This window comes from Lycorma delicatula, chromosome 2 (genome assembly GCF_047948215.1).
Source record: "Lycorma delicatula isolate Av1 chromosome 2, ASM4794821v1, whole genome shotgun sequence".
Classification (NCBI taxonomy): domain Eukaryota; kingdom Metazoa; phylum Arthropoda; class Insecta; order Hemiptera; family Fulgoridae; genus Lycorma; species Lycorma delicatula.
The window spans coordinates 220,656,435-220,674,893 of record NC_134456.1 but is presented as its reverse complement, the minus strand read 5'-3'; the positions used below and the strand labels follow the sequence as shown (position 1 = coordinate 220,674,893).

At 35.7% G+C, this 18,459-nt stretch overlaps 1 protein-coding gene across 1 annotated transcript in view; it reads right to left on the bottom strand.

Moving 5' to 3' along the window:
* Window positions 1–6,803: 6,803 nt before the first annotated feature.
* Mob2 (MOB kinase activator 2) overlaps window positions 6,804–18,459 on the bottom strand; it is a 202,811-nt gene continuing 191,155 nt past the window's right edge. Inside the window, exon 5 of the mRNA XM_075357211.1 lies at window positions 6,804–6,934. Within this exon, the coding sequence (XP_075213326.1) occupies window positions 6,882–6,934 (53 nt within the window). The 3' untranslated portion in view covers window positions 6,804–6,881. The remainder of the gene's footprint in view (window positions 6,935–18,459) is intronic.

Sequence of the window (18,459 nt, the reverse complement as noted above, 5' to 3'; positions counted from 1 at the left end):
AGCAAAAAAAATTCCATCTAAAGGAAAAGTTATGGCTATAGTTTTTTTTTTGGAATTCTTGTATGCAGTGCTCATACACTACTTGGAGAAAGACCATCATTGGTGATTATTACACTTCACTACTAGATCAATTGAAGGGTGCTATTCAGCATCCTTTGTTATTAAAATAATAAAAACCATGAAGTCCAGAGGCAGCAAAAAATGGTATATAGGCATATAAGGAATTCTGAAAATAGAAAGTCATTACACTCGAGCACATAGCCAAACAATGTACATCGAGGACAGTAAAACGATAGTCAACCTGTATAGATATTTGAAGGAGTATGAGAAAGAAGGTAAGCTAAAGAATGTACGAGTGACATCTGGTCAAAAACAAACTGCTCTTTCACCATGATAATGTGCCAACATCCACACCTCAGGTTATTACTGCAAATTTCTATGATTTATGCTTCGAACTGCTTTCCCTTGCACTGAATTTGACCTCCCTACAAATTACTTTCTTTACCAAATCTGAAGAAAAGGCTTGCTTGGATGAAGATTCACTTCAATTAATGTGGTCAAAACTGAGACAAACACTTATTTTGTGGAGCTGGACAAATCACATTATACTGATTGTATTTAAAAGTTAGAAAGTTGTCAAAATGTAAATGAGTTGGTGATTACATAGAAAAAAGTTTCTTTAAAATCTTGTGTTTTCTTTGTTTGGCCGACAACTTTCCGAAGAGCACTTCTAACTCTAAAAAATGCAGAACTCTAACTATTAAGGAGGAATAACCAAACTATTACAGTTTAACAGCTAAAAGAATATTATATAATATGGATCATATATATTATTACACATGAGTGCAGGCAAGAAAAGAAAGCCTTCTGAACAAAACAGAATATATGTTCAAGAATAAAATTTTATAAAGCATCTCCACCATAACATCCAATGCAAGTAGGAAATGTAAATCCTGTGAATAACAATTCTCTGTTCTAGATTTCATACATTGTATTTTAGTGATTATATCTCTGAATGATTATGTTCTGTGGAATAGGTTTTATTTTCTAAAGAAATTAGATTTATATTGTAAAATCTACACAAATTGAAAGTGGTTCAGCAGTAAAATCATTGCTTGAGTTCAATTTCTTAGAATGCTATCATGTATTGGTTCTGGTTTTAGTATTTAACATTTAAAAAGCTTCCTATTACCTGAATTATGATTACATTAGGCTGCTTTTGTATAAGTTGTAAAAGAGAAAAGAAATATGGTTCTCAGTTTCTCATTGACACCTTCCCTCTCTTATATTCTTCTTAACCAAATATAGTCATACAACAGTGTGTCATGCCTATTGAAATGTAGACAGTGTTCAACTCTACAAATGACATCTAAATCTTCACCAAAGGCACTGATTTTATAAAGAAAAATTTTAGTCACATGGAAGTAGCTATGATCCCATAATGAACAGACAATGAAAATGAAACTAACACATAATGAACAGTAACAATAACAGTAGTTCCACAATAAATATACTGAGTCTATTTTTTGTGTTCATAAATCTGATAAAAGCTCCTGCTCCAGTTCTGTTTCATTTATTTACACCTTTCTTCACAGTTTTTTTTTTCTTTAGTGTAATTCCTGTTAATCACTTTGAGAGCAGGAGAAGCTTACTAGTAACTTTTACCCAAAGGTCAATGTAATATTAAATTATACCTTGGTGTAAAAATATTGGAAACAAATGAATTTTCTCTAATCATAACAGAGATATCAATAGGAAAACGTTATATACTATATGACAAGGCAAAGTTCATATTCGTGGAAGAGCACAGTACTGTAGTTTTGTTTGAGAGTGATGGACAGCTGTAGACAGTGTTGGAGATATAAAACAACAGTACAGTCTGGGCTTAGTCCTACTGAACAAAGTGACATGCTTGTCAATCCATTCTAAACAAGAAATGTTGTCCGTTTAAGATAGGTTACTGTACTTTTTACACCTTGTAATTTCTTTCTGATTATGGTAATAGCATAATTAAAATTATTAATTTACATTATTGTATTCATAAATGAAATAAATTTAATCTGCAATTAATTACAATAGTTTAAGTAGACATTTTCCCTAAAATGGTATCACAGTTCACAGCATTATATTCAAAGTTGATAGTAATAATATCGACATATAGGCCTATGGAATTGCAACAAGTTGGATATAGCTGCAGAATAAAAAAATAAAATAATATTTTTATATTACTTTATTAAATAATTAAACGATCAATACTAACTTATACAGTCTTATTATTTTTTCTAATTCATATTTTGATTCTGGGCAGTGTAGTTTGACAAAAAGAACTAAAGTTCTTTTTTTTGTTAGATCTGAGTCATAGTTAATTTTATTTTTTTGGAGCCATTCTTGATTATCTTTTTTCAATAAATTGGATGACAAAGGTTTATTGTTTTGTTTTTCATGGTAAGCTGCTTCATCTATGACTAAAATTCAATTTATTGGTAGGCCTGGGATAACTTCCTTTTTAATATACTTCAAAAAGTTTTCATTGTTCATCTGTTAATGATAATTAATAATCTTCTGTTTTACTCTTGGAACCATACATTAAAAACGACACTCTTAAGTAACAACTGTTGCAATTTCCAGTACAGAGAACAAAGAAAATTTATTTTTATTAGTAATAACAAATTTAAAAATTATGTATTGCTAACCTGTTATACCAAAACAACTGATGTAAGAAATATATTCTTTAATTACTTGTATATACTGTTTTAGTATTATATATTTTCATCATGCTTGTATTTAAAGTATATTGACTAAGAAAACAATTGCTCTAATTACAAAATAACAGTGAAAAAGGTAAAATTTTATTATTTATACAAATATAGCCGTAATTAAGCAGAAGAAAAACTGATGTTTTAAATAAAGCCTAATAAATAACATTATGTTATCTAACAGTATCATGATGTGCATCTGTGTCCAAACACACAGACAATAATGTTGAAAACAGCAATCTAATCTCACGGCAGAAGTTGCAATAACTTTACTAGTACCATTGCAACGTGACTGTATTCAGCTGTAGTTCGTAAACTCTCCAAACATCCACTTTGCTTTGTCAACTAATAATTAAACATTACAGGAAAAAAATATGTTTAAAACTTAACAACAAAACTTGTGTTAAAGAAATGTTTTTATATTCTACTTTCATTTGTTTTTAGTTAAAAGCCGAGATTATGAATCTCATTATTTTGAAGTTATTATTTACTACATCATACATTATGTTTTCTTCCACTACTTTGCTCTGTTTTCCTTCCTGCCTAGTATTTTCTGGCCAGCTGAGATAAACCCACCGGGTTGGTCTATTGGTTAACGCGTCTTCCCAAATCAGCTGATTTGGAAGTCGAGAGTTACAGCGTTCAAATCCTAGCAAAGCCAGATATTTTTACATGGATTTGAATACTAGATCGTGGATACTGGTGTTCTTTGGTGGTTGGGTTTCAATTAACCACACATCTCAGGAATGGTTGAACTGAGAATATACAAGACTACTTCATTTACACTCATACATATCATCCTCATTCATCCTCTGAAGAATTATCTAAAACGGTAGTTACTGGAGGCTAAACAGGAAAAAGAAAGAAAGCTAAGAGAATAAGTTTTTTCTGTTTGAGTTAGGTAGGTAATAAAGAGTTTACAAAAAAAAGACGAGGTTTAAAAGCAATTTAATATCTTTCAGGGATGTAGTGAGGCCCACTACACCACCGGGTTGGTCTAGTGGTGAACTCGTCATCTCAGATCAGCTGATTTCGAAGTTGAGAGTTCTATGGTTCTAATCCTTGTAAACACAGTTTTATACGAATCTGAATACTAGTTCATGGATACCAGTGTTCTTTGATGGTCGGGTTTCAACTAACCACACATCTCATAAATGGTCGATAGGCTGTACAAGACTTCGCTTACGTTCATACATATCATCCTCTGAAGTAATACCTTACTGTGGTTCAGAAGGCTAAACTTAAAAATAAAAGAGAAAAAGGGTGTAGTGGGACCGGAACGGAGTACTGGCACTTTTTTCGACTTTTTTTTTACGCTGAAATAATAATTGCTTACATTCTGCGCACGTGTTACTTGAAAAAAGAATAGATACATGAAATTATATTGCTGGTTGGCTAATCAATAAGTCGGCAAAATTTCAAAGGGCAATTATAAACAATAGAAGAATATTTTTGCACTGTTTTTATTTTTCACGAAGCTTCATACTCGATCAGTGGTTTAAAATATTAAAATCGCGTTTCTAAATATCGTGACGTATTAATAATGCTATTAAAACATTGATAAATTTAATAACAAAAAGTGTAAAAACTATATGTAAATCTTATTATTTAAATAAACAAATAAAAATGAGCTAAAAACGTAGCAACAAACATTGCAAAATTTCACACAGATGCGGGAATCCAGATACCTGAATGTAAATAGGATACTGTCAGGAAACTTTTATAAGAAATTTAAATAAAAGTATGATTTTTTTTAAATTAGCAATACGATTTCCTTGTTTAAATTGTTACTTACAAACATTATTGAAAAATGATATTTATTATTTAAACAATCGTATCTTGTAGGAAAATTAAAAAATCAACCAAGGATTTTAAAAGACTCAGTATATATATGTATATATAAAGTAACTGGATAGTATTTTGGTTATTCAGTTTTATTGATAAAGACATTTGGAAAAAAGATTTCGTTCGTGGCGTCTTTTTGGCCTATTCTATAAAACACAAATTATGAATTTGAATATTAAAATATTTTTGATAGTAATACTGATTTATTTAATAATAATATTGTTTTTTTTTTATTTTTTATAACAAACTACTTCATTTGTCATACTAATGAATAATCCAAAAATAAAATGTTAAAATAAATACCCTTATTATGTTTAATGCCTAAAATAATATTTTTACAAAACAAAAAAATTAAAAAGGAAAATGTAGTAACAAAAAAATAAATATTAGGTAATTTGAAAAATTTCACGAAAAAAATTGTGGGGGTACGAATTCAGCGTTCTAGCACTTCATTTTTTAGTACACTTTCCTAATATCTCTTAAATTCGACTTACAATAATGAATCACATATAAAATGAAAGAATAACTTATAGTTTTCCCTACAAGTGTTCAATATGAGCGGCTTTTGTCACACAAAACACATCCAACCGATAGGAGAGTTTGTCTCACAAACAACACGTATGGAGTAATGGAAGTGGCACAACTGCTTCAATCCTGCGCCTCAAATCGGATAGATAAGTAGGTAGCAGTGGCTAATATACAAGATCTTTTATAAAAATCTGTAGGAAAAATCACATGGGATCAGGTGACCTTGGAGGCTGCCGCAAAAAAGCTCTGTCATCGGCTTAACAGGCTCCTCAGTACGGCTGAGGAGAGGGAAGATGGAGGCGTACCATCTTGCTGCCAAATAAAATTCTCCGGTTCATCATGTAGTTGAGGAAAATGCCGATATGCACCATATCCAAATATGTAACTCCTGGTACGCTTGCTTCAGTGTAAAAGAACATAAACTCAGCGTCGGGATATCGTACAGAAAACAATTAATTTTTTGGGGTCTCTTTTGCGTTGTAAGAGTTCGCGGGATTCTTCTGACCCCATCGATATAGATATGTGCGTTAACTTTTCCACTAAGATGATTGACTCATTACTAAAAACAATATAATCAAGAAATTCATCTTCATGTTGCAACATTTTTATTGCGAAATCGGAAAGCATATCGTAAGAATATGATAGATAGGCTGTAACAGTTGAAAATGATATGGACGCATATCTAAAAGATTCCTTAAAACATTTCACACAGTTCGTGGCTGGCCTTAAAACAACGTTAGTTTTGGGACAGAAAGGCTCCCCGACACGTTCCACATTTTCTTAAGACAACTTAGGTCGTCTCGTGCTCTTCCTTTTAAACAGACATCCGATCGTTACAGATTATACCATGGCCAAATGTAACCATCATTTGAGGATCATAATCAAAATTTCTATGGAACAAACATTGAAATATAATAACAGATTCACGGTTAGCAAACTGCAAAAAACAGAAGGTTTTCTGTTCAGGAGTGGCCATCTTTGCTAGTGAAGCAGTCAAGTAGAGGGATAAGAAGTCAATCTACAGCCATTCCCACAATTAAAACTGTCCTTCTTGCTTTTTGTTTGTAGGCTTAAATCTACACTGTACACCTCATCCAAGAGATATAACAGATTAAAACACATTAGTTTTCTATGTACATCCAATACAGACATTGATAGAATTGTAAATCTTTCAGATCTAATTATAAAGTATGAATCACACTGAAAAAAATCTGGTTTCTAATAGGTGAAATGGCAGTCAGGCTTACTTTGCTGATGTGATTTTCTTTAATTATCAGTTAATTTTCTCGGAATATAAGTAAAATCAATTTCATTAGAGTTATTCTAAGCCATTTTGCCAACTCAGATTGTTGGAGCTTGAATTGAAATAATCTCAAGGGAATAAATTACTCTAACATGGCAAGTTCATGTACACTATTTAAGAAACTAATTTAACTATAATTATAATTCTATTGATTGGGCATTTTGGAGTATTGTATTTTGTCTGTTCTGTTTTGGAAAACTCTTAGAACAAAATCTTAATTTTCCAAATGGAGATTTTTTCCATAAAAAAGGATATAAAAAAAAAATAATTGGTTTGTGGAAGTGTTTATTCCGTAAGAGTATCTTTATTGCATAAATATTCATTCTCCTTTACCACATATAAATACATTTTGAACAATTCTATGTATTAATGAAATCTTCCCAATCTTTAATACAGATGATGTAGTAAAGTAGATTGTTATGGAATCTTTGGCTGAGTCTTCCAATATTCTATACAGTAAACGGTATTTCAAGAAGGCTCCAATTTACATTGATTTTTGCTTCTGTAATAAACAGCCAAAAACGAATTTCTAATTTAAATTAAAAAACATTATCTACAAGAATAAAAGTTATTTACCATGCATTATCTTACTTTGATATTTCATTGACATGTTACCGGTTTTTATGTTGCTGCTCTTTTTTAGATAGTATTGAATGAATATATAAAAAAAAAAACTATAAGTTAACAACATAGCTTAATAATAATTACAAAGTCACCCGTGATAAAACTTGAACTACACATTCACATCACCATTAATGTTTCCTCTACAACATACATCTTATTAGGTGTTACTTGAGAAATCACATACCTTTTTATTTATTTATTATTTAAGCAATATGATAACTCACAGTTTGCTTTGATAGAAATTAATTTTGTAATGTAAAAAATGCCAAATCTGACCACGATTTCAATCAGTTTTCGGGATCCAATCATGACTAGGCTTGGGTCAGGAGGATGAGATAAATTCATACATCCTTGTGGAGGCGGTCACACAGTTCTGTGAGACTAGGGTTTTTGTTAGAAAACAATCCGGGGGTCAAGTAGGTCTACTGGTGGTCGGCTGGGTTGGACGAGCTAAGGAGGACTTGCTAGTCAGTACACTGGCAGTTCCAGAGGTAAAAATGAGGTAATGATCTCACTAGGAAAGAGCAGGCGAGAGCCTGTTTCATTGAGACCAGAAAATAGTACAAACTGCTAACTCCAGATTCAAAAGGGATTATTGGCGGCTGCTCTGTGAAGAAATCGATGGTAACGGGGATACCAGATGTCACCAAGGAATTCAGGCAAAGGCTGCCAGTCCTTATGAATAGTAAGTACAATGTTGTGTGGCGTGGCTCTTCCCACAGATGGCGATACCAGAAGAGAGGAGATTATTGTCAAAAATATTCCTCGGTTTACTTGAAGGAGCTGATTACTGCCAGCTGGAGGATGAAGTCTGGGAAGAGTCCTGGACCTGATTGTCTTCTGGTTGAAGTGGTCAGGATATGGTTAATGTGGCACCATATAAAGTGTTGGAAACTTTCAGACACGTTCTAGTCAACGAGCGGATACCAGCACCGGAAGGAGCTAGGCTGGTGTTGACCAGGAAGGAGGTACACCCTATTGATGATCCTTCACTCTATAGGCCACTGTGCTAGATCAATAACTTTATGAAGTTGTTTGAAAAGATGTTGGTTGCTGCCGACAACATCGGAAAAGTGCGGTAGGTTAAGCCTAAACCAATTCGGGTTTCGAGCAGGCTTCTCGACGGTCGATGCGGTTAACTGTGTTATGAGCATGGTGAACCGTTGGGGAGGAGCGGTTAGTCGAGTCGCAGGAGGAAAATTCCGGTGCTCATTTCTTTGACGTTAGGAATTCTTTCAATAATCTATTATGGTCACCGATCTTCGAGTCGCTCGTAGATAAGGGATGACGCCTACCTGTGGAGGGTGCTGCAGTACTATCTCTACTAAAAGAACTATTATCGGGTCTTGTTTCAGTGGCCCAGCTAGGTTTAAGATCGATCGAGGTGTGTAGCAGGGTTCCGTTCTGGGACCCCTATTGTGGAATCTAGTATATGAAGAGGTCCTCAGGCTTGCGTTCTCTGAAGGAGTTATTCCTGTTACCGTTGTTGACGATTTGGTCGTGGTGGCCAGGACCGAGCAGTTTTTGATGGGCAGGATCAATAAACAAAGCCATCGAGCTAGTCGGCTTTTTTTTCTTTTTTTTTTAGAGGGCGAAAAATGCTTTTGCGTTATCATCGCTCGGAACTTATTATAACAAATAAAACTAAAGTTGGATTAAAATTAAAATATTAAAAAGGAAATAAAACTTAAAACTAATAACACAGATAAAATATCACTAAAAACTAATATCATAGTCGGAATCTTAACAATACAATAAATTTATTTAAAAGAAATTTAAAAATAAAAACATAAACTATATAAAATTAACATAAACATAAATAAAATTTAACAATGTCCGAGAGGGGTGTAAAGGGCCCCTTCTCGGATATCAGAAATAAACACAAAAACCATTAAAATTAAAAGAAAACCACCACATTAAAAACTCTTCCCAGTACAAAACATATATCAACAATATTAAGTTTTATACATAAAACCAACACGACACAAAAATAGAAACATCCGGTCTAAAACTTCGTTGTTATTGACAAGGAGTCGATGGATGTTTCTGAGCAATATAAATTTACGACGCAAGGCCGCATAACATACGCAATCCGTAAGGATGTGTCGCACAGTTAAGTGGCAGTTGTATGTTACTATTAATGGTGCGTTTTCTGCTGACATGAGATACTCGTGAGTGACATTGATATGTCCTAACCCCAATCGGCAGATGATCACATCTCGACGAATTTTTCTACACGAGGAGTTCCATGGCAACACAGTATCTTTGATGTGCCGGAGTTTATTATCCACTGCAGCAGTCCAATCATCTACACAATCAATAAAATCGTATGTTGCAACATTAATGGTGAAGGACGGTTGAACTACACGCGTTTTTAGCAGCGGAATCTACACATTCATTTCCTGGATTTCCCACGTGGCTAGAGATCCGGCAGAAACTCACTTGTGTTTGCGATTGTTTAATTCAGCGATTGCGTTATAAATATCCCGGACGATAGGATGTCTGGAATACAAATCTTCTAAGGCTTATATTGTACTACACGAGTCGCTTAAAATAAGGACATGATGGTAATTAGGACTGATAATTCAGCAGAAAAGACACTCGTAATACTACGTAGGCCAAACATATAGGTTTGTTCATTAATAACAAATACGCATCCAACGACATCATTCTGTTTCGATCCATCTGTGTATACTACTGCGTCTGGGTTTACCTTGGAGAGAGTATAGTGAAATATTTGCTGGAAGACGTTAGGGGATGTTGATTGTTTACTGTATACGGTAAGGTCAAAAATAAAATTATTGAGGTTGATCTCCAAGGAGAATAAGAACAGGGATACGTTGAAAAATTAGGTGCGTCAACATTTATAAGGTGTAGTAAACGCTGAGTGCGAATACCCATAGGTGCTGAATAACAAGGATGGTCCTCATAGCTACGTAAATAAGGATTAGCAAGGACTGCATTAAAATTTGGGTGATTCGGATGTGCTTTAAGACGGGCAATGTAAGATGCTAAAAGCTGGTTCCGTCTATACCAAGGTGATGGCTCACTGCAGTCAACAAGTACGCTTACGACCGGGCTTGATCAAAATATACCTCTAGCAAGACGAAGAAAAGCATGATGTATAGCACCCAGCAATATAAGCACGGTATGACGCGTTAAAGAGTAGGCGACACAACCATAATCTAAACGATAACGAACTAAGGAATAATAAAAACGCAACATAAATGACCGATCGGCTCTTTACTTAGTGTTGCTAAGGACTCGCAGCATATCTAAAAGTTTGGAACGGTTTTTTTTTAATTGTTTGATGTGTTTGATCCAGGTAAGACGGCTATCAAAAAATAAACCTTAAAACTTGACATCAGAAGAGATAACAATTAGCTCTCCGTTGAGAAAGATTTGCGGAATAAAAGGATCCCACAGGCGAGAAAAAACTACAAATTTTGTTTTCTCAGGTGAAAAGATGAAGCCGGTAACCTTCGATCAAACTTCAAAGCGAGATATGGTGTTCTGTAGTAGTCTCTCTGCTATGGCTGTTGAACGGGACTTAATATATATATAGCAAAATCATCAACAAATAAAGAGCTTAAAACAGGTGGGCTGCATACACATTTTGTAATATTGTTGATGACTATAGTAAATAAGGTGGCACTTATACACCATCTTGAGACACTTTATTCTTCAAGGTAACGCTCACGATAAAGAATCTCCAACTCGAAGACGGAAAGTTCCGTAAGATAGTTGGGTGGTTTAGTTTATTTAAGTCGCCCTTCTGGGTAGCTTTTCTTTTTTTTGTGTATTTTGTGAAAAATACAGTTGTTTTAGCTGTTTGTTTTAATTTAATATAATTCAAATAAATTTGTTAATTAATCAGTTGTGATTCTGTTTACTTTGGCAATGGCCGCATACTGGTTCTTTGTGATTGGTTGTTGTGTTTGGTAGCGGCCATCTTGCATTGATTTGATTGGGCTTTCTTTCGTTTATATTTCCATCTGATTTATTGGACTTGTTATTGACAGTTAACAACTTTAAATTAATTTAATAGTCTTTATTTTTATTCATTTAATACCGAGTATGACTGATAAAGGGGGTAAGAAGGGTAAGTCCAGTCGGGCAAAATGCGCTTCTGGTAAAGTAATAGCTGAAGTGCGGCCTGATGATTTCTCCTCATCAGGAAATGAATAGCCAAGGGCTGGGATATCGGATATCTCTATCCGGGTTAAGGATTTAGTGCAGAATTTTGTTCAAGCGACAGAGCGTGTGGGAAGTTCTACTCCGATTGTGAAGGAATTTAATGAGCAATATGAAACAAACGCTTATGCAATTCTTAGAGAATTCCAGTAGTTCGGCTAAGGTAGGTGAAAAGGTTATCCCCAAAACGAGAGAATTCAAATCAATTATTTTTGCCATCGTGGAAGGGTATGATAAATTGATTGAGAGGCCTCCAGAGGTGCGTGAGTGATTGTAAAGGAAAAGGTTTCTGTTTTCCAGTTGTGTAAGTTCTGTAAGCCTTACTCTTAGGTATTGAAGGAGAAACGAAAGGCCAGTCTGTCTCGAAAGCTGCTTGAGGCAGAGCGTTACCACGAGTCTTCAAGGTGAGTCCTGAACTACTTAAAGGCTTCGTGTCTGAGGGCAGATTGTTTATTGACTTCTCTTCGTGTAAAATCAAAGATTATGTACATGTTCAACGTTGTTTCAAATGCTGCTAGTTTGTACACACAGCTAAATTGTGTAAACATCTGGTGGTAGTATGCTCCCACTGTCAGGATGAGACACACAAACGAGAGGAGTGTCCTAAGAAGTCGAAGGGCCTGCCTTGTGTTAACTGCAAACGTCTTTGGAAAGACCGTAAGCACTCTGTGAATAGTAAGGATTGTGCTTGTTACCAGAGAGCTGTCTCAGTGTATTATAATTCAATATCGTTAGATAGTCAAAATTGGGCAATTAAATGCACAGAGTGCTTACATTTTACAGATTGAACTTGGCGAGATTTCCATACGTAGGGAGTTGCATGTTGCCTTGTTGCAGCATCCGTATGTTGTGTCCGGTGAACTGCCAGGTTTTTCTCGTTGGAAAAGATTTTATTGTGGTTCTGATAGCATGTCTGCTGTACTGTCGAAAGGAGACAAGAACAAGATTTGACTGTCTTCATTTGACAGCTATCAATCGATAATTATGTTTTTGACTGTGTGGATGTTCAGAACTTAAATCTGTATGTTGCAAGTTCATATTTTCAATGTAGATAGCCTGCTGACCGTCATCTTGAGGTCTGGGATAAAATCCTACGTTTCTCTGGTACCAATCCAATCCTTATTAGTGCGGATGTGAACACTACGTCACTTTTGTGGCATAGCGGCTTCACCGATGATGAAGCCGCTATGCTGGTAGGTTTATTCCTGCCAGTGTTTGAAACTGGAAGGTGATTGACGATAGCTCAAGCGATCAACGATTGATTCTGTATGTGATTGTTGGTGGTGTATGAGAGCGCTATCGATGTAACGTTCGAGTTAGCGATTTTCTGCACAGGCATGCAGTCTGTAAAAAGTTTGATTTTCTTTTAGCCAGACTTCGTGTTTTGGATCGGAGTCTGGAAGTTCTGAATTTGGAAGACCTGGCTGAAGGTTTGTCGGCGGCTTTCATTAATGCCACCGAGTGTTCAGTTCCTTGTAGTTCCGATCGACAGAGGCTAGCTCCATGGTGGAGCAGGGAATTGACTGTTATGAAACAGGTTACCTCTCGTTCGCGGACCTCAGAGTGAGAGTGATCCGGAACAGGGGTGGTCTTTGTTGGTGAATATAGAGATCTTAGATCTCAATATTTTAACAAAGTTCGGGCAGCGAAGAGGGATTCCTGGCGTTCCTTTGTGCATGAACAAGGGAACAAGGATCCTTGAGAAGTTGTGTATCGGGTCTTGGGACACAAACGACGAAAGGACATTCTTCTGTCCGAAGTAGGTGAGACCGCATACCATCAGCGGGTGAGGCGTGAGGTTGCTCATTATCGCGGGGTGCAGGCTCCTTGGAGATTACTGAGGCCGAGATCAATTGGCCTGTGGTCACTGCCATAAAAGTCTAACAAACAGACCAATTAAGATGAGGGCGTAAAACTGGTGAGCATAAGGATAGGTCGATGTTGGATCATGTACCAGACGATAACGATATGAATGTCCATGATCCGTCATTCAGTAAACGGAGGTCTAAATCTTGTCTCACTCTGTTTGTCATACTTCCTCGACAGGAGAAGAAAGATGAGCCCCACGAAATATGGTGGGCATTAAAGTCTCCTACTATTAACGATGGAGATAGAATCTGTATAAGAAGATTTGATATGTCTAGAGCACTGAACTCAGTTCGGTGAGAGATACAACCTGTAGATATGCAATTTAAAGGGGACAGAGATTTTTACAGCAACAGCAAGAATGAGGGTAGTTAGTAGTATCCTTGTAGCCAACACCTCATTCCGCATGAAAACAGAAACTCCACCACTCTCTTTACTGTCCATGAGACAGGTGTATCTCTCACAGAAATAGCCTCTGAGTGTTACCACATCTTACTGTAGTAGATGCGTTTCTTGAAAGCACATTATTAATGGTTCATGTGCGTGCATCAACACTCTAAATCTTCAACGCGGGACCAAAGACCTCTATCGTTCCACTGAATAATGCTCATAAATAAAGGATTACAGGTACAAAAATACAGTTAAATATAGAAAAACGTTAGTTGTAGGTGATCCAGTTTTTCTTTTTCGAATTTTTTATTTTTAAAAACTCCCATGCCTTGTGTTTGGGCGGTTCCTCAACCATATCCTCTAGTATATCTCCCCCTGAGGGGGAGATTTTGAAAAATGGGAAGTCGCAGACGAAATCCCAGAGAGAATGGTTGTGTGGCCTCCCTAAACAGGGAGTTTATTAGATGGCTTACCGCAAGCTGTATTTACTCCTATCCGCAAAGGTACAGCTCTAGAGACAGGAACTTTCAGAGAGATCAGAATGTTGGTTTCACTAGCTGTAATCACCGACTTTTTGTTCATCTTAGTCAGCTCTGAAATAGTGGCTGTAAATGAGAAACTTGATCAGATAACATCTGAACAAGATTTTTAGCTCATTGCAGGATCCGCACTGTTGATTACCTGCATTTACAGGGGAATCTCTTGATGCTGCGGCGGTAAAAGAGACATCTGGTTTAATCACGTTACGAGAGTTTAAGATCATTTTATATTCTTTTCGTGCGGCTGGAAAAGAAAGCTTTTGTTTGGTACAGGTATTTAGGATTACCTTGTCTTCTTTAAAAGTAGGGAAATTTCGGGAGCGAGCTGTATGTGATCCAATACAGTTCGCACATTTTTCATCTTCTTGGCAGTTTGTGTCATTGTGACCTTCTTTAGCACATCGAGCACATATTTCAGCTTTCGAGCAAGATGTTACGGTATGGCCATATGCTTGATATTGTAACATCGCCGTAGATTGTGGATCAAATGTCGTACTCGTACTGATAGGTAACCGACTTTTATTTTCTCCGGTGGTACAGGTAGATTGAAAGTTAATATAAGGGAAGGTAATGGTTCATCCATTCCCCTCTGCCTTTTCATTAGTCGTTACTGTATATATATATATATATATATATATATATATATATATATTAAGTACGGAGCCGCTGAATCGTCAGGAGCCGAGTGCATCCGTAAGGAGCTGTGTGAACTGTACAGAGCCGCTAAATCGTCAGGCCGAGAGTGAATCCGACCGAAGCCGAAGATCTTTAAATTTTAAAAGTCCTAATTTTAATGAAAATTAATGTTTCTCATTAATAGTGAATTTTAAATAATATGAATGAAACCTCAGTCAATACACCGGTGGTTAAAAACGTATTAAAATTTATTTTCAACAATGGAAGTTTGGACTTCAAGAAATACGGTTTCATTTTTGACGTAACTAGTGATTTTTTGAACTAGAACAGGCCGAGTTATTGTCGGCCTGTCAATGTATAATGTACAAAAGAAAATCATACAGACCAGTATTTGGCCGCAAAATTAAAGGAAGTTTTCCACGAATGGAGTATTAGTAATAAAATTGTGGCAGTGATTTTGGACGCAGGTGTTATATGAAATGTGCCTTAAAAACTGAATGTCTACCTAACATTCCCTGTGTAGCTCATACGACTAATCTAGCAGTAAGTACATGATGCGATTTCATAATGTGATGGACTACCAGAATTTAATCAGCTGATAAATTTCATAAATGGGAAAAAAATTAAAAACTGACGTTGATACAAGGTGAAATTTAACACTTAAGATGTTTGAATAGTTAACAGACTGAAGCAACCCTTGTCGGCTGCACCGCAGTATTACCAAAAGGTCCATAATTTATAACAAATGTTCAATGGGATACTTTAACTGAATGTAAATTTACTTAAATCGTTAAAGTTTATGACAATAGAGATCTGATAAAAATCTCACCTTATCGAAAATTGTACACCTTGTTTAAGAAATTGTGCATACAGTTAATCAGAAAACTGTAACATCTTCCAAAGACAAAAAATTAAAGGAGGTTTAGTGCTGGGATTCGCAACCGATTCGGAAACATGGAACAATAAAATTATTCCATCCACATTCAAGAAAGCTACTTTTGGGAATGACAGCAGCTTAAAAGATGCGCTAGATTCGTTGACAAATGAAACGTCTTTGTTATTAAAACCACGCGAAGAACATTAGCAGTAAACAGCTGAAAAATTGGACGGAATAAGTCCAATAAGCAGCAAAAGACACCGGATTTGTGAAATATTTTAGACAGTAAAGTTCAAGAAATTTCTAACAGTGTGAAATCTTCCAGCAACTTTTTCATTAATTTGAGAATATTTTAAGCAACCGTAAGAGGAAAGTCAGCGAGTTGTACAACATTTAGGATGAAACATAAAGGGTCGTTCCCACAATTACTAATATTAGCTACAAAATATTTACACATTCCTGGGACCTGGTACGTCCGAAAGAGTTTTCTCCAAATTCTTTCAGAGAGAAGAAGCAGGCTGAAACCAAAAATCCTGAAATGCTAATTTTTTTTTAATAAAAATGTGTAGATAAGAAACAACTGCAGTAATACCAGTATTCGTGGTAATTTAATAACTAAATTTTATCTGCATCAGAATATTTTTTATGTCACTTCTCATATTTTTTAATGTTAATTCTTGTATTTTTTTGTTAGTAGTCTGCGTACTTTTTTCTTCATATTATTATTTGTTTAGTTTAAGTACAGCACCGTACTTTTTCAGTTAAATGTAAAAGATTAGCGGCGGAAAAATGTCAAAGTAAACAAGTAAATTAATAGGCGAGTAACAAATATATGTTAATTTAACTGTAAATATATATTTTTATAAAAACTAAAATTTTGTTATGTAGAAGTACAGTTTTATTTAAATCATACGCCTGCGTTTAGCATGTTTTCGAAATACAAATGTACCGCATAATTTAAGTACCGGAACGGCTATGCACTCGTGCTCTGAAATTATGATTAAATGCACTTTTTTTAATAAGTGTACTTGGATACATAGTATTGTCCATAACTGGTATATTAAGTTATGGACAAAAAAATGGTGAAAAAACATTTAATTGAAGTCAATATTGCCTTCTCTAAGAGGAACAATTTCTATATACAGCCAGTATACTTCTGTAGTAAACAAAGTAAAGGCTGAACTGGTATATTAAGTTAGCGAGGTGACGACTGGTGGGGAAATGGAACCAGCATGGTGGGCTAGTGCTAGATACGTTTGATATGGAATGGTAGAACTGAAAGAAATGTTTCTACTTTCTATAGCGGTTAATGTTTTCGACTAATGTCTAGTTTGTAATTCAATGTAAAAGCAGCAGTTTATTCGATTGAATTGTTATGTGATAATATTTGCCAGACTATGGTAATCGTAGACGACTAATTTTCAATATCAATCGACTAATATTTGTGTGTTGTTCAATTAGTCGAATTACTCCCATGACTAGTATGGGGCTCCTGCTTGGGTAACGACCCTGAAAACTGAAATAATTGTGTCGCGTCGTGGTCGATAGGGATTAAGAAGAAGTCTATTATTTCTTAACCAAATTCCTCTCGGGGCATGAATGTTACAGCGTGGGCGCAGCGAAGACAATTTGTGCACGTACTGCGGCGCCCTTGATGATTTCGAGCACGTTATCTTCGGGTTCGATAGGTGGACAGATTCGAGGATGCGTTGTGTGACAGTGACGGGCAGTATTGACGCCAGCAATATTGTTGGTGTCATGGTCAATTTCACGGAAAAGTAGAACGCTGTCTCTACGATGGTGAGGGGCATCTTCACGGGGAAGGTGGCAGAAGGGTACGGCATGCGAGGGTAGGAGGCGCCCTTTCACATACCGGCATGGGTGTGTTCTCTGTTGATCCTCGTGGGACTCCACTGTTTCGCAGACTCCTTCTGATAGTCAATCCTGCAACTCGTACCGGAGATTGAGTAATGCTTTTTGGTGGGTCTGGTCTTTGGGTGTTGAGGGTAGGGGTTGTAGTTGGTGTCTGCCAGAAATTGCCGTTATGTGCAGGCAGATGGTGAAAAAAAATTTAATTGAAGTCAATATTGCCTTCTCTAAGAGGAACAATTTCTATATACAGCCAGTATACTTCTGTAGTAAACAAAGTAAAGGCTGAATATCTACATGTTGATATGCCAAGTATATTCAGCTCTGAAAAAAGTAACAGAAAATCATTTCATTCCTCACTTTCTCTAATAAAGTGTGTGCGGGATACCATATTCGAGAATGAGTAAACCATTTTTGGTAGTTACTTTACCATTAGGTATCAGGTTGTAGCATTTAACATTGTACTATAAAACTGGCACAAAAATACAAATGCTGATAAATAAACAGATAATTAATAATACTTCACAAGAATTTACTAATCTATTTACACAGCTTACAATCATAATTCACTGCAAATGATTCCAATCTTTTAAATCTTTGATTATCTCACGACTAGCAGAAAGGATGTTATGCTTTACAACAATTAAGGCAAATACTGACCGGGTATGCAACCTGGAGGAAGATATTGTTATTCAGGCATTGTGTTCCAGGAAAAGATTTGTGTGATACGTGAGGTAGTTAAGTAGATGCCATCATAATGTGGAGTCTGCTGCTCTATAACCATTCATTAAGGTTAAAAGCATTCAACTAAAGAAACAAATGCAAATTCTCAAATAATTCTAATAAAATGCAAATGGCAATAGGCAGTATACTGGGAACCACTGATCTATGACGGTGGACAATACATTCTGTTATATATTGAGAATAGAACAGAAATGTGTCATGAGGGTGTATACCCTCTTACATGTAACAGAGGATGGACTTCAGCTATATTGGACCATTCTTGCCAAACAGCAGAGAATTGTGATATGA